At 26.8% G+C, this 19,715-nt stretch overlaps 2 protein-coding genes across 2 annotated transcripts; one reads left to right on the top strand and one right to left on the bottom strand.

Moving 5' to 3' along the window:
- The first annotated feature begins 204 nt into the window (after positions 1-204).
- On the top strand, positions 205-12,837 carry LOC145841963 (acyl-CoA synthetase short-chain family member 3, mitochondrial-like). The gene is made up of 15 exons (XM_082949281.1): positions 205-337; positions 502-638; positions 1,378-1,522; positions 2,672-2,755; positions 2,976-3,085; positions 3,228-3,357; positions 3,500-3,721; positions 6,662-6,757; positions 7,554-7,705; positions 7,903-8,102; positions 9,472-9,617; positions 9,889-10,011; positions 10,170-10,269; positions 11,137-11,309; positions 12,523-12,837. The coding sequence occupies exons 1-15, from the start codon at positions 242-244 to the stop codon at positions 12,598-12,600; spliced, it is 1,992 nt and encodes a 663-aa protein (XP_082805407.1). The 5' UTR covers positions 205-241; the 3' UTR covers positions 12,601-12,837.
- Positions 12,838-13,969: 1,132 nt separating this feature from the next.
- Positions 13,970-15,127, bottom strand: LOC145842412 (corrinoid adenosyltransferase MMAB-like). The gene is made up of 2 exons (XM_082949849.1): positions 14,742-15,127; positions 13,970-14,636 (listed from the first exon to the last, which is right to left on the bottom strand). Exons 1-2 carry the CDS (start codon positions 15,118-15,120, stop codon positions 14,434-14,436), a joined length of 582 nt encoding a protein of 193 aa, XP_082805975.1. The 5' UTR covers positions 15,121-15,127; the 3' UTR covers positions 13,970-14,433.
- Between the last annotated feature and the right edge of the window lie 4,588 nt (positions 15,128-19,715).

Raw genomic sequence — 19,715 nt, 5'->3', positions numbered from 1 at the left:
GTTTGTAATAGTGGGTCTACAGGATCTAGCTTTTTGATCCACAGCTGGATCCAATTTTCAAAAAATACATCAGAATCTGGAACCAGATGGATGCTAAAATATAGCAAACAAAATATTTTTCAAAATCAGTACTTTGTTGCATTGTTATTTAAAATGACATTCACTTATAGTTCAGTAATTTATTTAAAATGTTTTATTTTTAGAATTAACTAGATTATTCTAAAAAGTTAGTTCAAACATAATGAAATTTAAACAAATATCAAGATTGCAAAACGAGGTGCATTTATTAAAGAAGTTCACCAGAGTAACTAATTCTACCAAAAAGTTTTACAGTTCCGTTAGTTAAAAATTTACTTTTGAAGTTCAAAAATGGTATATATTTAAAAACTATCAAAAACAGATTTTTTATCTTGAACTTTTATAGTTATCAACTTTTACTATATCTAAAATTAAGTTTACTTAACTTTGGTCTTCTTATATTAATTTTCAGCTTACTTTCAGACAACAAAATACAGAGATGAGTATGAAAAAAGTATAAAAAATCCTAGTGACTATTGGGCTGAAGCAGCAGATAAACTTGTGTGGTTTAACAAATGGGACAAGGTTATTGACACTTCTCGTCCAGTTTTTACTAAATGGTTAGAATCTTTGTTTTTGTATTATTTAGGTATTTATTTAATAAAAATAAATTGCTTATGGTAAAGGTTTCCAAAGGTTTATGGTGTTGGACAGTATACATTAGTTATCAAACCTATTGATATAGATATGTTCTTAAGAATAGTTGAAACTTTTAAATTTTTTTAAAATTTTAGTTTGTTAGCAATAAGTTGTTGTTTTTCTGTACAAAATTTTCAAAAATTTTATCTGTTAGGTTAAGATAATAAAATTCTCATTTATAAAAAACTGTTTTGCTGTTTTAGTAAAAAATACTATGTTAACCTTTTTATAAATAAATCAAAACAACAATTTATTTGCATTTTAATTGTTGTTGAGTTTGATTGTTTGTTTTTCATAACAGCTACTGCATGTTTAACTTGACCGTTTAACTCTAAATACTCAAACTATAAATTTTAGACTTCTATCTCACTTTATGAAATTTTATAAAATATGCTTTCTTAACTAATAAAAAGTTTATTCACTAAATTTTTTATTGCATTGTGCTAAGTGTTATAAAAAAATGTTGAGTTTATTTATATCTGTGGTAGCTCTTAAGCAGAGTGTTTTGGTTTATTAATCGGTTTTTAAAAATGGGAAGATTTCTAAAAATTAAATCCAAGTATGCTTAGCAGAATTAAGTTATAATAAGAAGTTGTATGTTATAAAATTTGTTTAAAATTAACAATTTTTACCCATATAGTTTTTACTATTTTTTTAAAGGTTTACTGGAGGTAAAATAAATCACTGCTACAACTCGATAGACAGGCATGTAGATGAAGGTAGAGGCGATCAGGTTGCAATCATTCACGAAAGTCCTGTCACGAATTCTATGACTAAAATTACATACAATCAACTGTTACATGATGTAATTTTATTTTTTGTGCATTCGCCTAAATAATTTACATGTAAAAAATGTATAAGTTAAATAAAAATCATTCCTAGGAGAGTTTATTTAATTAATCTAAATTTACTCTTATATTAGATTATTAAACATCATGCTTTTATTAATATAATCTTTTAGAACAAACATAAACAATTTCAAATGTTTGAAATTGAAAGCTAAAAGCTATTGATAAAAAGAATTTTTAATAAAAGTATAATTGCTTTTACTTAAGGAATGGGCAATCTACAGCCTATAAGCTAGATCTGGCCTACCAAGCAGAAATCTCTTACCAATACTAATAGCATATTTTTTAAACAAATTGTTTTCAGCTGTTTCTTTATAAAATTTTTATTTTTATTTAATGCTTATTTCATTACAATTTTTTATTTTAAATATTTTTTAAACTTTTAAGTAACAGTTAATTTTAGGCATATAGTATTTAAAATCATTTCTATAAGAGAGTTTTAAAAATATTTTTGGTTAACACTTTCCAATTACATTCGTTATAAATTAATACATAAAAATAAATAGTAAACTGTTATATATCATAGCTATTAGCTTTATTTTTGCTGGTTATATTGCTTTTAGAAGTGTTTTTTCATACATAAAGAAATATCAAAAAACTTGATTTATTGAATTGATATACGTTCCTCTGTTTTAAACTAATAACACAATCAACTGAACTTTTCATAATGCAGGTCTAAGTACTTAAAACTTGTGTGTTATTAGTTTATCACAAAGAAACGTGCATCAGTTCAATTATGACAAATAGTAGTTACTTGCATTATCTCTTTGTTTTAGTTGTTAACAAGTTTAATTCAAAGGTCTTAACCAAAAGTATGTTTACAATGCTTTTCAATAATACTCTCTTAAATCTGTCTAAAGTTTTTTATAGAAAAATGTTTCTTTTTATTTTTATAATCATACGTTTAAAACTTAACTTTCGTGATTTCAAACTTGTTATAAATTTAAGACCAAGTTGTTTTTATAGTATAGTAATGTTTTAAATAATGTGTTAATATTAAATTTCTAAATAAAATAGTTTTCTAACTTTTACTGCAGCTGTATTTAATTTTTTAAGAAAAACTTAAAATTTTGATTTGAAATTATTCTAGTTCATAAAATTTCCAGGTTTCAAGATTAGCTGGGGACTTGGCACAAAATGGCGTGAAAACGGGAGACAGAGTTTTAATCTACATGCCCATGATACCTCAAGTAGTTTATTTAAATTTTGAAGATACAAATTTTGAAAAAGAATATCTAAAAATTTTACTACGTTAAAAAAAAATAGTAATTTTACCTATAACGCTTGTAAGTAACTTTGAATCTAAAATATAATTTTAATATAGAGCTTATCATTAAGCTTTAACTTGATAAGCCTGACCCTTAACATGTTTATACTTGTTAACTGTTATTAAGGTTATGTTTTTTATAGGCAATAGCTGCAATGCTGGCCACAGTTCGCATAGGTGCGGTTCATGTAGTTGTTTTCGGTGGTTTTGCTGCCAAGGAGCTTTCTGTGAGAATCGACCATTGTAAACCAACGTTAGACTTTAATAAAGTTTTTATTTGATATAGATATTACAAAATATTGAACAGCTTCAAAAAAACTCTTTGTAAACACAATAGTTTGAAGTTGACTTTAGCGGTTAAGCTAACTGTTTTAATACGTGTTGTGTTTAATCAGAGCAGTTATATCTGCAAGTTGTGGAATCGAACCAAGCAGAAAAGTTCCATACAAACCTATACTCGATGAGGCATTGAAAATTTCCAAACACAAACCCAAGCGAGTTGTCATTTATCAACGACCGGGCATGGTTTGCTAGAATTCTTTTTTTTATTAAGTTTAGCTATGATTAAATAAAAACTTCAAAAATGAAAACGTTTTTCTTTTGCACAAGTTTGTATTTTTAGAGTTTTAATGTCTGGTAAGAAGTCTAATAAAGTTTATCGTACTAGGACGATGCGGAACTGCTGCCAGGCAGGGATATTTCCTGGCAACAAGCGTTGGCTACCGCCAGAGGTCACGACTGCGTTCCGGTCGACTCAATGCACCCATTGTACGTTCTGTACACCTCAGGCACAACCGGAACGCCGAAGGGCGCGGTCCGACCCACGGGACCGCATTGCGTCAGGCTGCATTGGTCCATGGAAGCTATTTACGATGTGAAGCCTGGTGAAGTTAGTTCTAAGTTTTGTATGAATTTTCAAAACATGAATTTAATGAAATGTTTGTATCACTGTAAAAAAAGATAGAGCGTAAATATTTAAAAAAAAGTTCAAGTTTTAACTTTTTGTATGTATAAGTTTTATAGCTTAGTGTTTTTATTTTGTTATCTATATTCTTTAATAATGCTACGAATTTATTCGGTTAAAATTTAAATCAGGTTTTTGAAATTAAAAGTAATATATTAAACAAAACCAATATTTGAAAAGTTTTAAATAAATAATCTTTATTATTCTTATCATGTAAAAAAGAATTTATGATGCACTAAAAATTTAAATTTAGTCATAAGACTTTACTAAAGGTTTTCCTAACGGGAAAACAGCGTCCACTTTTCGGAAAAAAATCATCAAAGTGTTATAACTTCTTATAAATTAATAGTAATTAGTCAAAGTAAGCATTACCTTAACTCATATAATTCCAAACAACCCCCTTAGTTTCTGAACTGCTCATTTAAAATAAACAAGTTTTGAGTATAATTTACAGACATTTTGATGTTTTAAAATGCAAGTAAAGTATTATTTAAATAGATTAAGTTCTTTATAGTTTATATGTAGTTGTTATTTGCATATTGATAGTTACATTTTTTCAATACTTTTGTTTTGTTCTAAATCTCAGTGTTCTAAAAACTTCTCAGAATTATTCACTTTAAATACAATCGTATGTAATTTAAGTATTGTGTTAAACTTGAACTTTATGTTAATATATGTTTATTTTAATTACAATCATCTTTCGGGTTTTATTGATAACTATAAGAAAACATACTTTTTATTTATAGCTTTTTATGATTGTGTTAACGACCAACAGTTTTAAGAGCAGTTTTAATAACATATTTTTTTTTTTGTGTTAACCTTTTAAATAACTAAGCAATGTTAACTAGGTTTTTTGATACTTTTATAAACGCATTTCTTAGATTAGAAATTTACGTTTTTATTTAAAAAAAATGTATTAAACTAGTTATAAGTTTTAAAAATACAAATTAATTTACAATACTTAAAACTTTTACAACATTTAATTATTTTTTCTACTTGTAAAAAAGCCAAGTTAATTTTCACTTTAATATAAAATCTATTAAGCCTGGTTTTGTTAATGTCATAAAAGTTAGTAATTATTAAATCTAACTGTTTGTTTTGATATAATATTTTATACAGTTAATGAATGGTTTCTAAATGACCACTATTTATTTTTAACTTAATATATGTGTCATTTTAATTACAACTGTCTTTAAAATCACTAAATTATTAAAATAATTCTACTTAAAAAATCTAAAAATAAGTATATAGATTTAACAAGTTTTGTTCTTTGTCAAATAGAAACAATTTCAACATTACTTTTCGAGAAAAATCTACTAATTGTAAATATATATTGTTAAAAGCTGTATTGTTTACAAAAGACAAATATGCGTAGTCACTATTGCCGCAATTTTTTGCATACGTACGAAATTATGAAATGTTTTGCAATGTGTTGAAAATTTTACTAGAATTTTAAATTTTTTAAAGCTAATTTCTAAAATAAACTTGTTTTTCAACTTTTGCAAGGTAACAATGACCGTTTTTTATCTAGTTTATTAAATATGACTTAACTGAATTATTTAATAACTTTGTTGAAAGTTGTTGTTGTTAATAAACTTTGTTGAACTGTTAAGTTGAACTGAGTTTAAACTACTTGAAAATAGCTTCGTGTTTTTTTGAGATGTTATTAAATCATGTCTAAATCTAAAGGTTGTACTATTAATTTAAAAACTATATATAGAGACTAAACTAAATGTAATTATATAAAAATAACAAAAGACTTATTAAAAAACTAATAAGTAAATTAAATACAAAATGTTCTTTTAAAAGTACACATAATTTTTTGAAATAGCAAACTTTTTTGTCATTATTTTACATAACTTGTTATAAAAACTTAAGTAGTTTTAAATTCAATAAGACTTAACAGATTTAAGCATATAATGATAATATATATTTATCCAGGTATCTCAGCTCATATATACCCTATAAAAATAGTTTTAGTAAATAAAAAAAGTTTTTTCAATATAAATATGTATCAACTCGACTATTATGTATTTTAATTAAACCATTTGTTACTTTAACACTAAAAAAATTCTGCTTTAAATAAACAGTAAGGTTTATTTTTTCATACATTTGTTTTATATTAATAAAATAAAAACGAAGTTTGTCACATGTACAACCAGTTACGTTTAAACTTCCAAAAGACAAGATACACTAAAATTAACTCAATTAACTGCTTGCTTACGAAAAAGTTCACAGCAAACAAAAGTTATGTTAAAACCGGAACAATTTATAAACAACAACTGAATACGTAGCAATCGCAGGTGTTCTGGGCTGCGTCCGACCTCGGATGGACGGTAGGTCACTCCTACATCTGCCACGCTCCCCTCATTAACGGAAACACTTCCATTGTGTTCGAGGTTTTTGGAAAGTTGCTGCATCTTGCCTGGTTGTTGTAGCTGCTTGGGCTTAATTTGCTCCGCAAACAAGAAATTCACTTACTTTTTGAAATAAAAGACTTATTAAGAGAAATCGAAACTTTATAGATAAAAACATGTAGAAATGTCCATTTAATTTTTAAAGCGGCCAGAATAAGTTATTCCTTAGCAATATTGCAGAGCACTGGTTACGTGGCATGTATGAAGTTGTTATGACGAATAATTCAGCAATTTAATTGGCTATTGTTTTATTATGGGGATAAGTATTTTTTGTTTTCTATTGGAAAACAGATCATACTAATAAGTAGATTTTTGCAATTTCTTAATTTATTATGACAATAATTTGCGTTCCAATAATTTTATCATGAAAACAGGTAAAATTCATAATTTTAAAGTGTTTGTTTGATAACAATCAATTGAAGTGTTGTTTAATTCGTGTAATTTAAAGGTGTTTTGGGCAGCTGCTGATTTAGGCTGGGCTGTGGGACACTCGTATGGATGTTATGGTACTCTTTTAACAGGTACGAAATCTGTACTTCTTGAGGTAAAAAAAAACAGTTGTAAACAGGTTTTTTAAGTATAATTATATTAATTCTTTTGTTTATAATTATCCGTTTGTATTTAGTTTTTTTTACAATTTTATACTTTCGTTTTACTTTTATTTATTTACAAAGTACTTTGTATTTTTTATAATTTAGGTTTTTTGTCTTTCAATTTTTTCAATCATTCATACTATTTCCCCACTTTAACTAATTTATATTTCCAGCAGTTAAAAAAGTACCAATTTTAATCATCGGATGAGTACTACATAGTTAATCTTAACTGACGGAGTAATTAAACAAGATTATAGTTATTCAGTTTTTAAACTTAGACTTTCTGTAATTTCAAGAGTGTAAATCTACTACTTTTTAATAAATAATTTCAATATTTTTTTAATAGTTTGATACAAATCATGATAATTTTTAATGCAACTTATAATTTGTTTTTTGTGTAACTATTAATAAGATCAATTTATTAAAACTCAAAAAAGTCTTGAATAAAGGTAATTATAGGTTTCTATAATACTTCTATTTTTACTCTTAGATATTATAATTTTTGTTTTTTGGTTTCAATTTTCTTTAAGCGCACTATCTAACGCCAAATAGTTTACTAGTTCTTTCAGTTATTAAAGTATATTACAAAACTTGTTAATTGATAAATTTAAACATTTAAAAAAATAGCAATGATTTAATTAAGGCTAGTTAGTTATCAGTAATCCAGTGTTGAAAGCATGATATTTTGTACAAATTACTTTATCTAGTTTTTGTTTCACTGTAAAATACCTTAGTACAACTGTCCAGGGCAAACCGGTTGGCACGCCGGACGCCACGACTTTTTTCCGCGTGGTGAGCGACCACAAGGTGGCGTGCTTGTTCACCGCCCCAACCGCTCTTCGATCCATCAAGCGGGTGGACCCGAATGCCGAGTTGCAAGAAAAGTTTGACTTGTCCAGGTTAAAGAGTGTATTTTGTTGTAACAGTCAAAAAGTTGAAACAAATTCTTTAAAAAATTAACCTACAAAAACTCTTTTAATTTTTTTTTATTGATTAGATCAGTTTGAAACAATTTACACAAAATGATCTTTATTGAATTCTAAAAGAAGACAAACAGTGCAAAGTTTTTAACTACTTTTGTTATTTTGAATGACAGCTTGAGAACGCTATTTGTCGCCGGTGAGCATTGCGACAGCGACACTTCTGATTGGTCGAGCCGAGCGTTCAAAGTGCCCGTCATAGACCACTGGTGGCAAACGGAGACCGGCTCACCGATCACGTCGACTTGCATCGGTCTGGGCAACCCGGTCGACCCGCCGAAGGGAAGTTCCGGGCTGGCCGTGCCCGGTTGGGACAGTGAGTTGTTTATTTTTACTCTCACGCAAAGAAGTTTTTTGTAACAGGTAGCTTCAAAAACCTGCATATAAGTGGCAAATTTGCTGACTCAGCAAAAAATATTTATTTTTCATTTTATTTATGAAAACTTATATTTGTTATATGTTTGGGTAAGGTCGGTTAGGGATAAGGGTATAGATTTAAAAATATGTTGATAAAAAATTGCCGTGTCTGCACACATGCAAATTAGTTGCAGGTTTTTAAACCTAACCCTTTAGAACAGGTAGATTCATGTAAGTTTTATACTTATTCGAAAAAAAAAAGTAAAAATATGGTAATTGCCTTTCATATAACATGAAGTAATCACTTTATTTCAAATATATTTGCTTACTTAATAATCACAAAGCAAATTTTTACTTACCCTACCACTTTTTAAGTTAAATTAAAAGTATCAATTTTTTTATTTTTAGTGTCAAAGTAAAGTTTGAATAAAGAGTTTTTCTTTTTTAAAATAAAAAACTTAGTGGTTTTTTTGTCAAATGACTTTTCAATTTGAAACAAATGAAATTCTGACAGTACACATTCTTATAAAAATATCTAAAGAGGAATATCTCATAACAAAGTTTAATTTTTTCAATATAAAAAATGTTCATGTAGGTCTAACCAATAAGATTACAATAGTTTAAGAAATTAAAATATTTTTTTTGAATAAACGCAAGTCCCTGTTTTTTACATTCAAAATTTGTGGTAAAGTATGCTAACATGTTTTAACTAAAGCTGTTTTTAATTATAATCATTGATCTTTATTTAAATAAGGTTTTGATTTTTTAAGTCGTCAATAATTTCATTTATGCTTTTACTATTAAAGAATACAGATGTTGTCTAAGTTATTTGTTAAATTCTATTATTTTTGGTTAAATATTTTTGATGTCTTTAGTAAGTTATTCTGACTTTGTTATAAAAGTTAAAGTGTACAGCATATAAAACTATTATATTTGTTGATTTTTACTTGTTTAATTTTCCAAATTAAACTTGTATTTAAACTTTCATACCAAAATTTAACAATGCTTTTATAAACAATGCTTATCGTCTTTCATTTTTTTATAACCTTTAATTTTGAAATTTATAATACCGACTCTTCTAAAACAGTCTTACTAGTATCATTTTTATCTATCTGAAACTTATGTTGTGTTTTTAAAATACAATGTTATAACTTCTTAAAGCTAAAAAGTGTATCGGTATTGTTTAAATTTTTAATCAATTTTATTTTTAACAATTTACAGCATTATTGTTCTTCACGGGCAGTAAGCTTTGAAATCTGATAGTGACAACTGGTAGCTACTAGTTTTTTTAGAAAATTTTCATTAACTTTAATACTTTGTTTCAACAGTGCGTGTGGTGGATGACAAGGGAGTCGAAGTCGGTAACGGGGAGCTTGGTAACCTCGTTGCTAAGTTACCACTGGCTCCCGGGGCTTTTACTACTCTGTACGATGACGATGAACGTTATCTCAACACTTATTTCAAAAGATTTAAGGTTTTTGTTAAACTACCCATGTTTTTGAGAAACTATAAATGAGAGACTATACATGAATACTTTAGTTAAGTTTATGACACAATAACATTTCAAATAATAGATTATTTAGTGAAAAACTGTTCAATATTCGTATCGGCATACGAAAGTCCTGGCTTAGGACTTGTAGACTTTCTCCGATGTTTTCTTGCAAAAATTAAAACAATTTTGTTCTAAGGGATACAATAATAATCAATTGTCATCATTTTTTTTCTCAAGGACTTATCACAAACAGGGTTTTTACGACACAATGGACGCGGGTGTTCGCGACAACAGAGGCTACATAAGTGTGATGTCACGCACTGATGACGTCATAAACGTTGCCGGTCATCGGCTGTCGTGCGGCCATATCGAGGAGGTTTGATTTTTAGATAATTGTCAACTAAAATTTTGTTTATACTTGCTGATTTTTTTACAAAAAGTTAAACTGCAAATTACGTCTGCCGTAAATTATTCTGTTTAGTAAAATGTAAAAATGTTGTTTTTAAGATTTTTTCTGATAGTTAATGATGACAGGCGATAAATCTTCACGAGGATGTTGTCGAGTGCGCTGTAGTCGCGTTGGATGATTCATTGAAAGGATCTGTGCCTGTTGCCTTCGTTGTTTGCAAACCCGGTTAGCTGGAGTTAATTTATAAATATAAAGATAATTTTCGCGTTTTGCTCGGTTTTTTACCTTGTGATCTAATCTCTAAAACTTTATTCATATATTTTTAATTTAAAATCTTACGATCCTTATTAATAATTTTGTCTGTTTTTTTTTTTTTTTTAGACTCAAATAGTTGTGCTTTATACAAACAAATTTAAGATTTCTTTTGTGTTTACTAAATCATTAAACCTACCAATATGGTTAGACAGATCGACTTAAACAGTTTGTAGAACAAGTGCCTAAATATTCTATTATTTTCAAAGCTTAAAGTTACCTCTTTTAATAGGTTAATTGTAATGACGTTAATTATATTAAGATTGGTTTTACTTGACCATAATAGTTTTTTTTACTATCTTTGTATGATACATTTTTACACATTTAAATATATTAAATAGATCTTCCGCTATCTCAATCATGAAGTATCTGAAGCAGAACTTAATTTCAATCAACTAGTAAAATTTATAAACAGTGCACCTCAAAAATATGCCTGATTAGTATCTTATTTATGTTTTTCTAATAATTTAGATAAAATATATAGCTATTACAGATCTACGCTATGCATATATATTTTTTCATTTGCTGACGTATTTTTTAATTCTAAAGTATATTAAGTTTTATAATTTGAAATATTTAACTATAAAATTCTATTAATTTTTTTTTCACAAAAAGCGATCAAGTACGTTTATTTTAATACTTAATTAAATTACAAAATTAAATAAAATTTCGGATGTATTTCATTTTTAGACTTTTTTTGTTGTAAACAGTTGACTTAAATTTACAAAACACGATATTTTTAATTTTATTACACTATTAACCAAGTGTTGAAAATTACAGGTGTGGAAAACACAGATGGTATTTCGAAAGCTTTAGTTCAACTGGTGAGGCAACACATTGGTCCAGTGGCTGCGTTCAGGCATTCAATTCACGTCAATCGCATACCGAAGACTAGGTCTGGTAAAACTCCGAGAAACAGTTTACAAGCAATGCTTAATAAAAAAAGTTTTAACGTGAGTTACCGTTTTGCTTTATTGTTAAACAAAATTGTATACTGAGTAACATACTATCTTCTAGATTAATTGCAAGGAAGGTTATATATAGTTAATCTTAAAATTTTTAATTAAATTAGGTAATATTTTATATCTTTTAACGACTTTAAAAAGTGCTTTGGTTTTAAGAAATACTTGTTTTCTCCTAAAATAGTGAAACAATTTATTACTAGCACTCTAAGAAAATGAACTAAAGTAAAACTTTAAATAAAAAAATAATATATTTGATGATTGTTATTTTAAAGAACAAGTTGTGTACAAAGTAATTTAGTTTTATTTAGAATTTTAGAGCAACAAAACTTTTGTAAACGTTCATAAACTTTTATTTATACAAATATTAAGATTACAACACAAGTCAAATCCCAAATCAATTTAAAATACCATATATCAGAAAATAACTTGAAATTGAATAAATAAAATTTTATCGGATGTTATGTGATATTTAAATATTTCTAAAATATATATAGTTCATAATATTTTTTTTTAATTTTTGGCCATATCTTAAAAAGTAATTTGCAGTTAGAAAAATGTGTACCATAAAGTTTAACTACAGTCAAATATAAATTTTATTGCTTAGAACATGAATTATCAGATTAAATATTGTTTACCACTCATAACTTTTAATAACGAGAAAATAATACAAGAACTATAACGAATCAGGGTTGCTTAAGGTTTTAGAGAAATTTCTTCCAAGCTTTAAAAGTGCAAGTTTTTTGGTCTATTTTTAATATAAAGTTAAGTTTAAGGTATAAAAAAACTGTCTTAAATAGTATATAAACATTGACAAAAACTTTAAAACTACTTTAAATGAAATTTTGATGAAAAAAAAAGTAATAATAACAAAAATTTATATATATATATATGATAGACTTTTGTGTCTAATTGAAATTTCATTACTATACATTTAAAAATTGTTTGAAATTTGAGGTTTTTAAGTGATTTTTGTTCAAAATTTCTCAAATTTCATTTTTTTAGCCTAAATAGTCAAACTCCTGTTTATTTTGCAACCCTAACAAATACTTTTTCAATTTAAAATTAAACTTGTATATTAATAAACCAATTTTAAGTTTAGCATCAATACTTAAACTTCATCAAACTTTATTAAACAAACTTTCGCAGTAGATCAACACATTACAAGTAAAAGTTTAAAATTATATTACTGTTTTTTTTTCAGATATCACCAACTATAGAGGATGCATCTGTTTATGAAGAACTGCAAGTACCAGTAGACAATTTTCATAGCAAAATATAAACATTCTTATCATTTCTTACATGATTAAGTAATTTTTATACTTAACATTTATTTTGTGGAACTTTAATTTACATCTAAATATCAATGGTTTTCATATTACTTTATTTAATTTTACAATCTTTACAAACGAGAACAAATAAAATGGTTAATTATATACTTCTATTTAATTTTCTATCTAAACTAGTAATAGAAAATAACCTTAACCTATGTGAAGTACTCTTTATTTACAAAACTAAAAGAAACGTCTTTATTTATCGATAACTGAATTTTAAAACTATTGTGTTTTTAATTTTGTTTACTAAATATTAATACACATGTAAATAAGTTTGTTTTAGTATAAAAACCATCACTTTAATGATTTAAATTGCATTCTTTTTTAGAAACTGTTTTTATTAATTTAATCGAATAAATCTGATCAAGTTTTTATTCAATTGTTTACTGAAAAAAAAAACTCCAATTTACGTTTGCATTAACATAACATTAGTTTTAATTCATTGTTTGTGTTTTTAGTTCTATTTCTGTCATATTTAAAGAATAAATAATTAAGAAAAAAAAGCTCTTCATACACAATACAGAAATAAAATAGTCATTCATGTCAATCTTGAATCGATTGAAATGAACGTCCTTAGCACTATTAGTTTTTACTTTAATCTGTAATTCACTTGTAATACTACGTACCAGGTTGTCAAAAACTTTTGGTAAATTTCTTTGAAGTTTTGTGAATTTCTTTAAAGTTTTTAAAAAACAAGCTTTTTGGTCCCTTTTAGGTACAAAATTAAATTGATTGTTTAAAAACTATCTTATATAAAATTACAAAATTGAAAATATGCTGTAAAGCTACTCTTAATGTGTCTTTTAATGAAAAAAAAGTTTAATGGTACAATTTTATTTTATAATTTAGAATAGATTTTTTGTATCTTATCAAAATTTTGTTACTTCACATGTTAAAATTATATAAAATTCAAAAAAAATTTTTGTTTCTCTAATAAGAGGTTTTTTTTCGCCTAAACTGTCAAATTCCAGGTTTTTAGGCAACCCTATACTTTAAACTTATTTTTTTAATAGAAAAAAACTCAGCTTAGACTTAATACAATTTAGATCTTGAATATTAAAAAAAGTTTTCAAAAAATCACACTCAATAAAATACTCTTTTTTTTTTTTGAAGTTAATACATAACTGAAAACCTGAGGTAAGTTTTGTATAAATGACACTACGTATCTAATTATATATTCAAAGCAGTAAAACTTGATCTTTTTAACTTAAATTGATGGATACCAAGTTAACAAAAGTAATAAACTATATTTTTTTAATTACTTCTTGAATAAGATTTATTTAGTTAAAAAGATTCAAAAACTAAAATATCTCTGACTGTTAAAATACTATATTTATTCAGGTAACCAGAAAAAATTCAAAAAGTTAAAATTAGTAGTAGCAACAAATAACATAATCAACAATGAAATTTGATTAAAGAGAGTAAAAAACTGTTTGATTTAAAGCTGTTAAAATTCAAACAAGTGTTTTAAAAAGTTCTTTCAATGTAATGTGCAAAATATAATATATTTTTAAGATATAGCAAAATAACGTCTAAAAAAAGTACTACACTAATTACAATTATAGCAACTACTGAAGTAAAATCAAAATCATATGAATTTTATAACATTTTTAATAGCTTTTAGATATAACCAACAATAATTTTTTTGTCTTCAGTAGTTACTTTTCTGAAGCTATTTTAAAAATGCTAATGACTTTAAAGCTTAAATAAGTTCCAAAATTAAAATAACTGTAACTTATTAAATCTATTCACCATTAACTAGAAAATCATTTACAGCAAAATTACTTCTTCTGCCTTTTATATATAGTTTCTTGACCTCCTTCTATGTGACATGCCATTCTTGCCGCAGTAAACAAAAAATCACTCAATCTGTTGACGAAGCTGACTACTCGAGGATCAACTTGATCGTTGAGATCCACTAAACTCCTTTCACATCTCCTGCAGACACTTCTGCACACGTGAAGCTGTGACGATGATAGAGTGCCTGAAAATTGGGTTTAATAAAACTTTTTTTAATTAAAAAACAATTTTCTTCATCTAGTTTTAGATAAACAGTTTAGGTAGAAGATTAACAACAAGTTTTGATTACCTCCTGGTAGAATGAAGTTTTTCAATGGAGGAAGCTCCCTTGTCATTTCATCAATTTTGTTCTCTAATTTTTGAGTCAATGCAGACAAATCAAGGGTTTTGTCTGAAGGAGTTGCTACGTGACTACCAATGTCTAATAGAGTGCTCTGCGACTCTTTTATTGTTTCAAGTAAAGTTTTCTCGTTTATTTGTGATGCTGCCAGGCCCAAGTGAGAGTTGAGTTCATCAACTTCACCGAGCACACAAAATATTTTGTCATTCTTCAGTCTTCGCTCTCCCGTGTACAAACTTGATTTTCCCTTGTCACCAGTTCGGGTATAAATTCTTACTTGCCTTAGTTGCAAGGCAAAAACTAAGTTTTTATGCAAAAAATTAAACATTTTCTGTTTAAACCTATGAACATTTATTTATTTTTTGTTTAATAAAATACAAAGTTTTTGTTTTGTATAGGTAATAAAGATGTTTTAAATATTAATAAAACACCAAATGAAACTTTTTAGATTAGTTTTAGTAAATAAACAAGGCAAACAAACTTTATATAAGTTTTCTGATGTAAGCAACATATTACACCATTTAAAAAGCCATGAGGGATTAAACATTTTTTTCAAATCCACATTGGTCATATTAGAAAAAAACTAATTATTAATACATAACAGGTTATAAAATTCTATTAACTTTTGAGATGTATTTAAGATACAAACATACTGAGCAGAAATTTTTTATTGCAAATTTTTTTTTACAACTCAATAAAAAATATTCTTAGCTTTTTAGCTATTAATCACAAATTTATTCACTGCATTAAAAAATATTTTGTAATCATAATACACACAATAAAAATCATAATAAACTTTATTTTTAAGTAGAACTTTTTTTTTTCTAAAAAAGAGTTTTTTTTTGACATCTCTTTAAAATTTTTACAAAATACTTTATAGAGATGTCAAAAAAAAACTATTTTTAGAAAAAAAAATAGTTCTACTTGAAAAATAAAGTTTATTATGATTTTTTAAAATTAAGCTGGAAAAATACTGAAAATTTTTGAGCATACTGCTTTATTTTTTAACAAAATAGTACTTTTTGTTTATTTAACTAGGTCCTTCCATAAATAATATGTTGAATTTTTTGTCTTTGTATCCTTATATATATTGAAAACTATTTGAATTTTTCAAACTGTGACTGCTGCTATCTTTACAAAAGCTGTCTTATGGCCTTAAATAATTAACTAAATTAAAATTATTTAATGTGTAACAAAAATTTAAAACACTTTCTTACAACAAGTAAGTCTTAGACTCATAAAGTTATACTACCCTCTTAATGTTAGTATTTGAATAAAGAATAAACTGAAAAAGTAGTAAAACAAGTGGAATGTAAATTCTAATTTAAGGGTGGGCAATCTTTAAAACAAGCTATTAATTTGCTTAAATAAAATTATTTGAGGCCAGAGCTGTGAGTTAAAACATTTTTATTAGACATGTTGGTTTGGAAAGTTTAGCACTGAAGAGTAAAGTGAAAAACTAATATACAAGAATTTCAGTTAAAGATTGAATAGCTATTTTAAGTTTTACAAACAGATTAAATGTTTTTTATTTTCATAGTGCTTCTTAACAAGTTTAACTATAGCAATACTGAAGTATGATACTGCCCTTGTAAATATAACTGTATATAAGAATATATTGGTAAAAGTGAGTATATTTATCATAAAATTAGATTTCTGGTAAGAAAGTTATAGTATCTAATCAAAACTTGAAAAATTCTAAATTTTCTTTAAAAACTTAAAAATACTGAGATTTTGGCAACAGTGAATATAAATTTTTTAAAATTAAGGCGAAAATAACTAAATGCTTTATTATAAATAAATTAAATCTTATAATCTACTCAAAAAAACATCTAAAACTTTCAAGCACTAAAACTGAAAAAAAATAACACTTAAAAATTTTCAAATATTTGAACGGACAAAACTGAAACTTTGCTAAACTTTAAAATATTAATGAATTAGTCTGACGCATACAAACCCTTATATTAGACTAAAGTAAGCTTGTTTGTTTCCCAAAACAAACAAAACTGATCAAATTTAAACTGGACAATCAAAAGCTAGCTGTTAAAATTTAAAAAAAAATCTTTGTTAAAATCAATTTTATCAAAAACTTCCAACTCATTATTACTTATTTACTAGTTAATTAAATATACAAAAGACAAATAATTTATTTATATTGTGCTGCAAATTATAGTTTGAGTTTTAAATCATTCATTCTCCATCAAACAATTTTTTTTTGTTTAAAAATAAAATTTTGGGTGCTTTAAAAAATGTTTGGTTGTTGATTTTTAAATATAAATAGAGTGTTTTTTATAATAGAAAAACATCAGTCTCACTCATCCCTCTACAACAGTGGTTCCCAACCTTTTTGATGCCCCGCACCCCTAAAATCTCTTAATTTGATCTCGCACCCCTAACACTATATGCTTAATTATTTATTAATAATTTTATTACAACTTCATTGATTTCATGAATTAATAATTTTTACTTTAATTTTTATGATAGTGTACTATATTAACAAAAATAAAACACTTGGAAATTTAAAAACATAACAAACTATATTCGAACAAGTTTTATCTATTTTTTATAAGGTAGAAAACATCAAAACTCACTCTTCCCTTCGCAACGATAAACGTTTTATGAAGGTCAAGCAAGTGAGTTTGGAGCTCATCACTTGTAATTCTACCTGCTCATTTTTAAACAAACTAAAAAAATTAACTACTTTTTAGTTAAACGAAAAAAAAAACTAATCTATTTTTATAAAAAACTTTTTTTTTTCAACTAACATTAACAAAAAACTAAACTAATTTTATATATTTAATAAAAAATCCTAAATGACAACTCGTTATCCTCACACGGTATTTAACAAATTATTAAAATACTATTCATGCAATATTATTTTGAAAAGATTAAGAACTTAATTTTAAATCTACTCTAAAGTTAATGACTTTTTTGTTCCTGTTTATTGTAGAAAACTTTCTGAAAACGTGGCATTTTGTTGCTTATGGCAATTTGCATGTCTGCCTGTGCATTCAAGCAGTTTCTTGATTCAGTTTTTATAGACAAAAAAGTATTAAATCCAGACTCACACAAGTAAGTTGTCGCGAATGAAATGAGAGTACTTAGTGCTTTTTCACCAAGTTTTGGAAACATATTCATTGAACAACACCAATATTGCTTAAGAGTTTTGCTTTCAAACTGCATTTTGATAAAACGGTTCATGCATAATTCAATAAGTTCATCTTTAAACGATTCATCATCGGACATGTGGTTCAAATTAAAAGAATATGGATTTATTATCCATTCTTCAGAAATTTCCAGTTCTCCTATTTTAAAATATCCGTCAAAAGACTTGGATAGTATTTCCAAATGGTTCATAATTTCTTGACGCACACTTGGAACGAAACACTCATCTTCATCAGTCACTTCTTCGAGTAATGGAAAGTTTGATAAATTGCCTCTTTCAACTCGTTGACACCAGAGATTTAACTTTTTTTAAAAGCATTTATTATTTCACGACATTTTAAAATATTTACATTTCTCCCTTGCATGGAAACACTCATGTCATTCAAGCGGCTAAAAATGTCACTTAAGTAAGCTAGTATTTGAATAAACTCTTTTGACTCAATTTCTTTGAAATGGTCATAGTCACGTTCCTTAAGAAAAGCTTTTACTTCTTTCCACAATTCAAAAAAGCGCGTTAAAGCTCTTCCACGTGATAGCCAGCGGACCTCCGTATGGAAAAGTAAAACTGAATGTTCACTACCATAATCTTGACACAAGGACTTAAAAAGACGGTGATTAAGAGCACGACCTCTAATCCAGTTGATTGTCCTCAAACATATATCAAGGACATTTTTAGATTTCGAGGGCAATGTTTTTGATGCCAAGGCATGTCGATGAAGAAAACAGTGAGTACCCTGCAAGTGCGGAATATCCTGTTTTAACAGAGCAAAAAAAAAAACAGATTTATTTCCCAACATAGCAGGGGCACCGTCAGTACATACAGAACCAATAACTTGCATGTCTAAGTCATTTTTTGCAAAAAATTCTTGACACATTGAAAGATGTCTTTTGCTTTTGTAGTTCTTTTCAGATCATCACAAAATAAGAAATCTTCTTATATCGAACCATCATGCACATATCCCACTAGTATAATCAATTGACTGCAATTTTCAACATCGGTTTATTCGTCCAACTGGAGAGAGATTTTTAAAGAACTAGCTTTGATTTCAGCAATGACTTGATCCAAAACATCCGAACTTAAATCTTTAATTCGACTTTGAATAATATTATTAGATAGCGGCTTTAATTCAAGCTTTTTTGAAGCTTCTTTTCCAAGAACATCTTCTGTCATTTGTAACACACACGGCTCTATCAACTCTTCAGCAATTGTATGAGGCTTTTTGGATTTAGCTACGTTATACGCCACATGGTAAGAAGCCAATAGAAGAGGTTTGCCAGCAGATACAAAACCGAACTTTGGAAGTGTTCCTCGTGATTCATAGCGGATCCTTTTAGATTTCAATGACTCAAAATCATGACCTGAAATATCTGCTCCACAATGTCATTTGTTAAAATGTTCTTGCAACTTAGATGGCTTCAAATTTGAGTTCGAAAATACAATGTTGCATAACATGCATTGCGGTTTTGCAGGCCTTCAACTGTTTCAGTGTAAAACCAAACTGAACATAACTTTCATTCCACTTCCTTATCTTTGACATGATTGAGTACTAATTAAATAAACTGTATTGTAAAAAATAAAAAAGTCAATTACTATGACATTTTTTGTCATAAAATTTATACTAAAACAATACTTTAGCCTATGACTTGGTCTAGAAAAGTAATAAATATTAGGCTTAAACTTAAAACTAAACTTTTTATACATTTTGTTTTGAATATATGTACTTCTTAAAATATAAAAATCAGCTGTTCTAAGTTAAG

The sequence above is a fragment of the Thalia democratica genome, chromosome 8 (assembly GCF_965202585.1).
Source record: "Thalia democratica chromosome 8, ktThaDemo2.hap1.1, whole genome shotgun sequence".
Lineage (NCBI taxonomy): Eukaryota > Metazoa > Chordata > Thaliacea > Salpida > Salpidae > Thalia > Thalia democratica.
The sequence above is the reverse complement of the archived record's forward strand: the minus strand, read 5'-3'. Positions and strand labels throughout refer to the sequence as shown.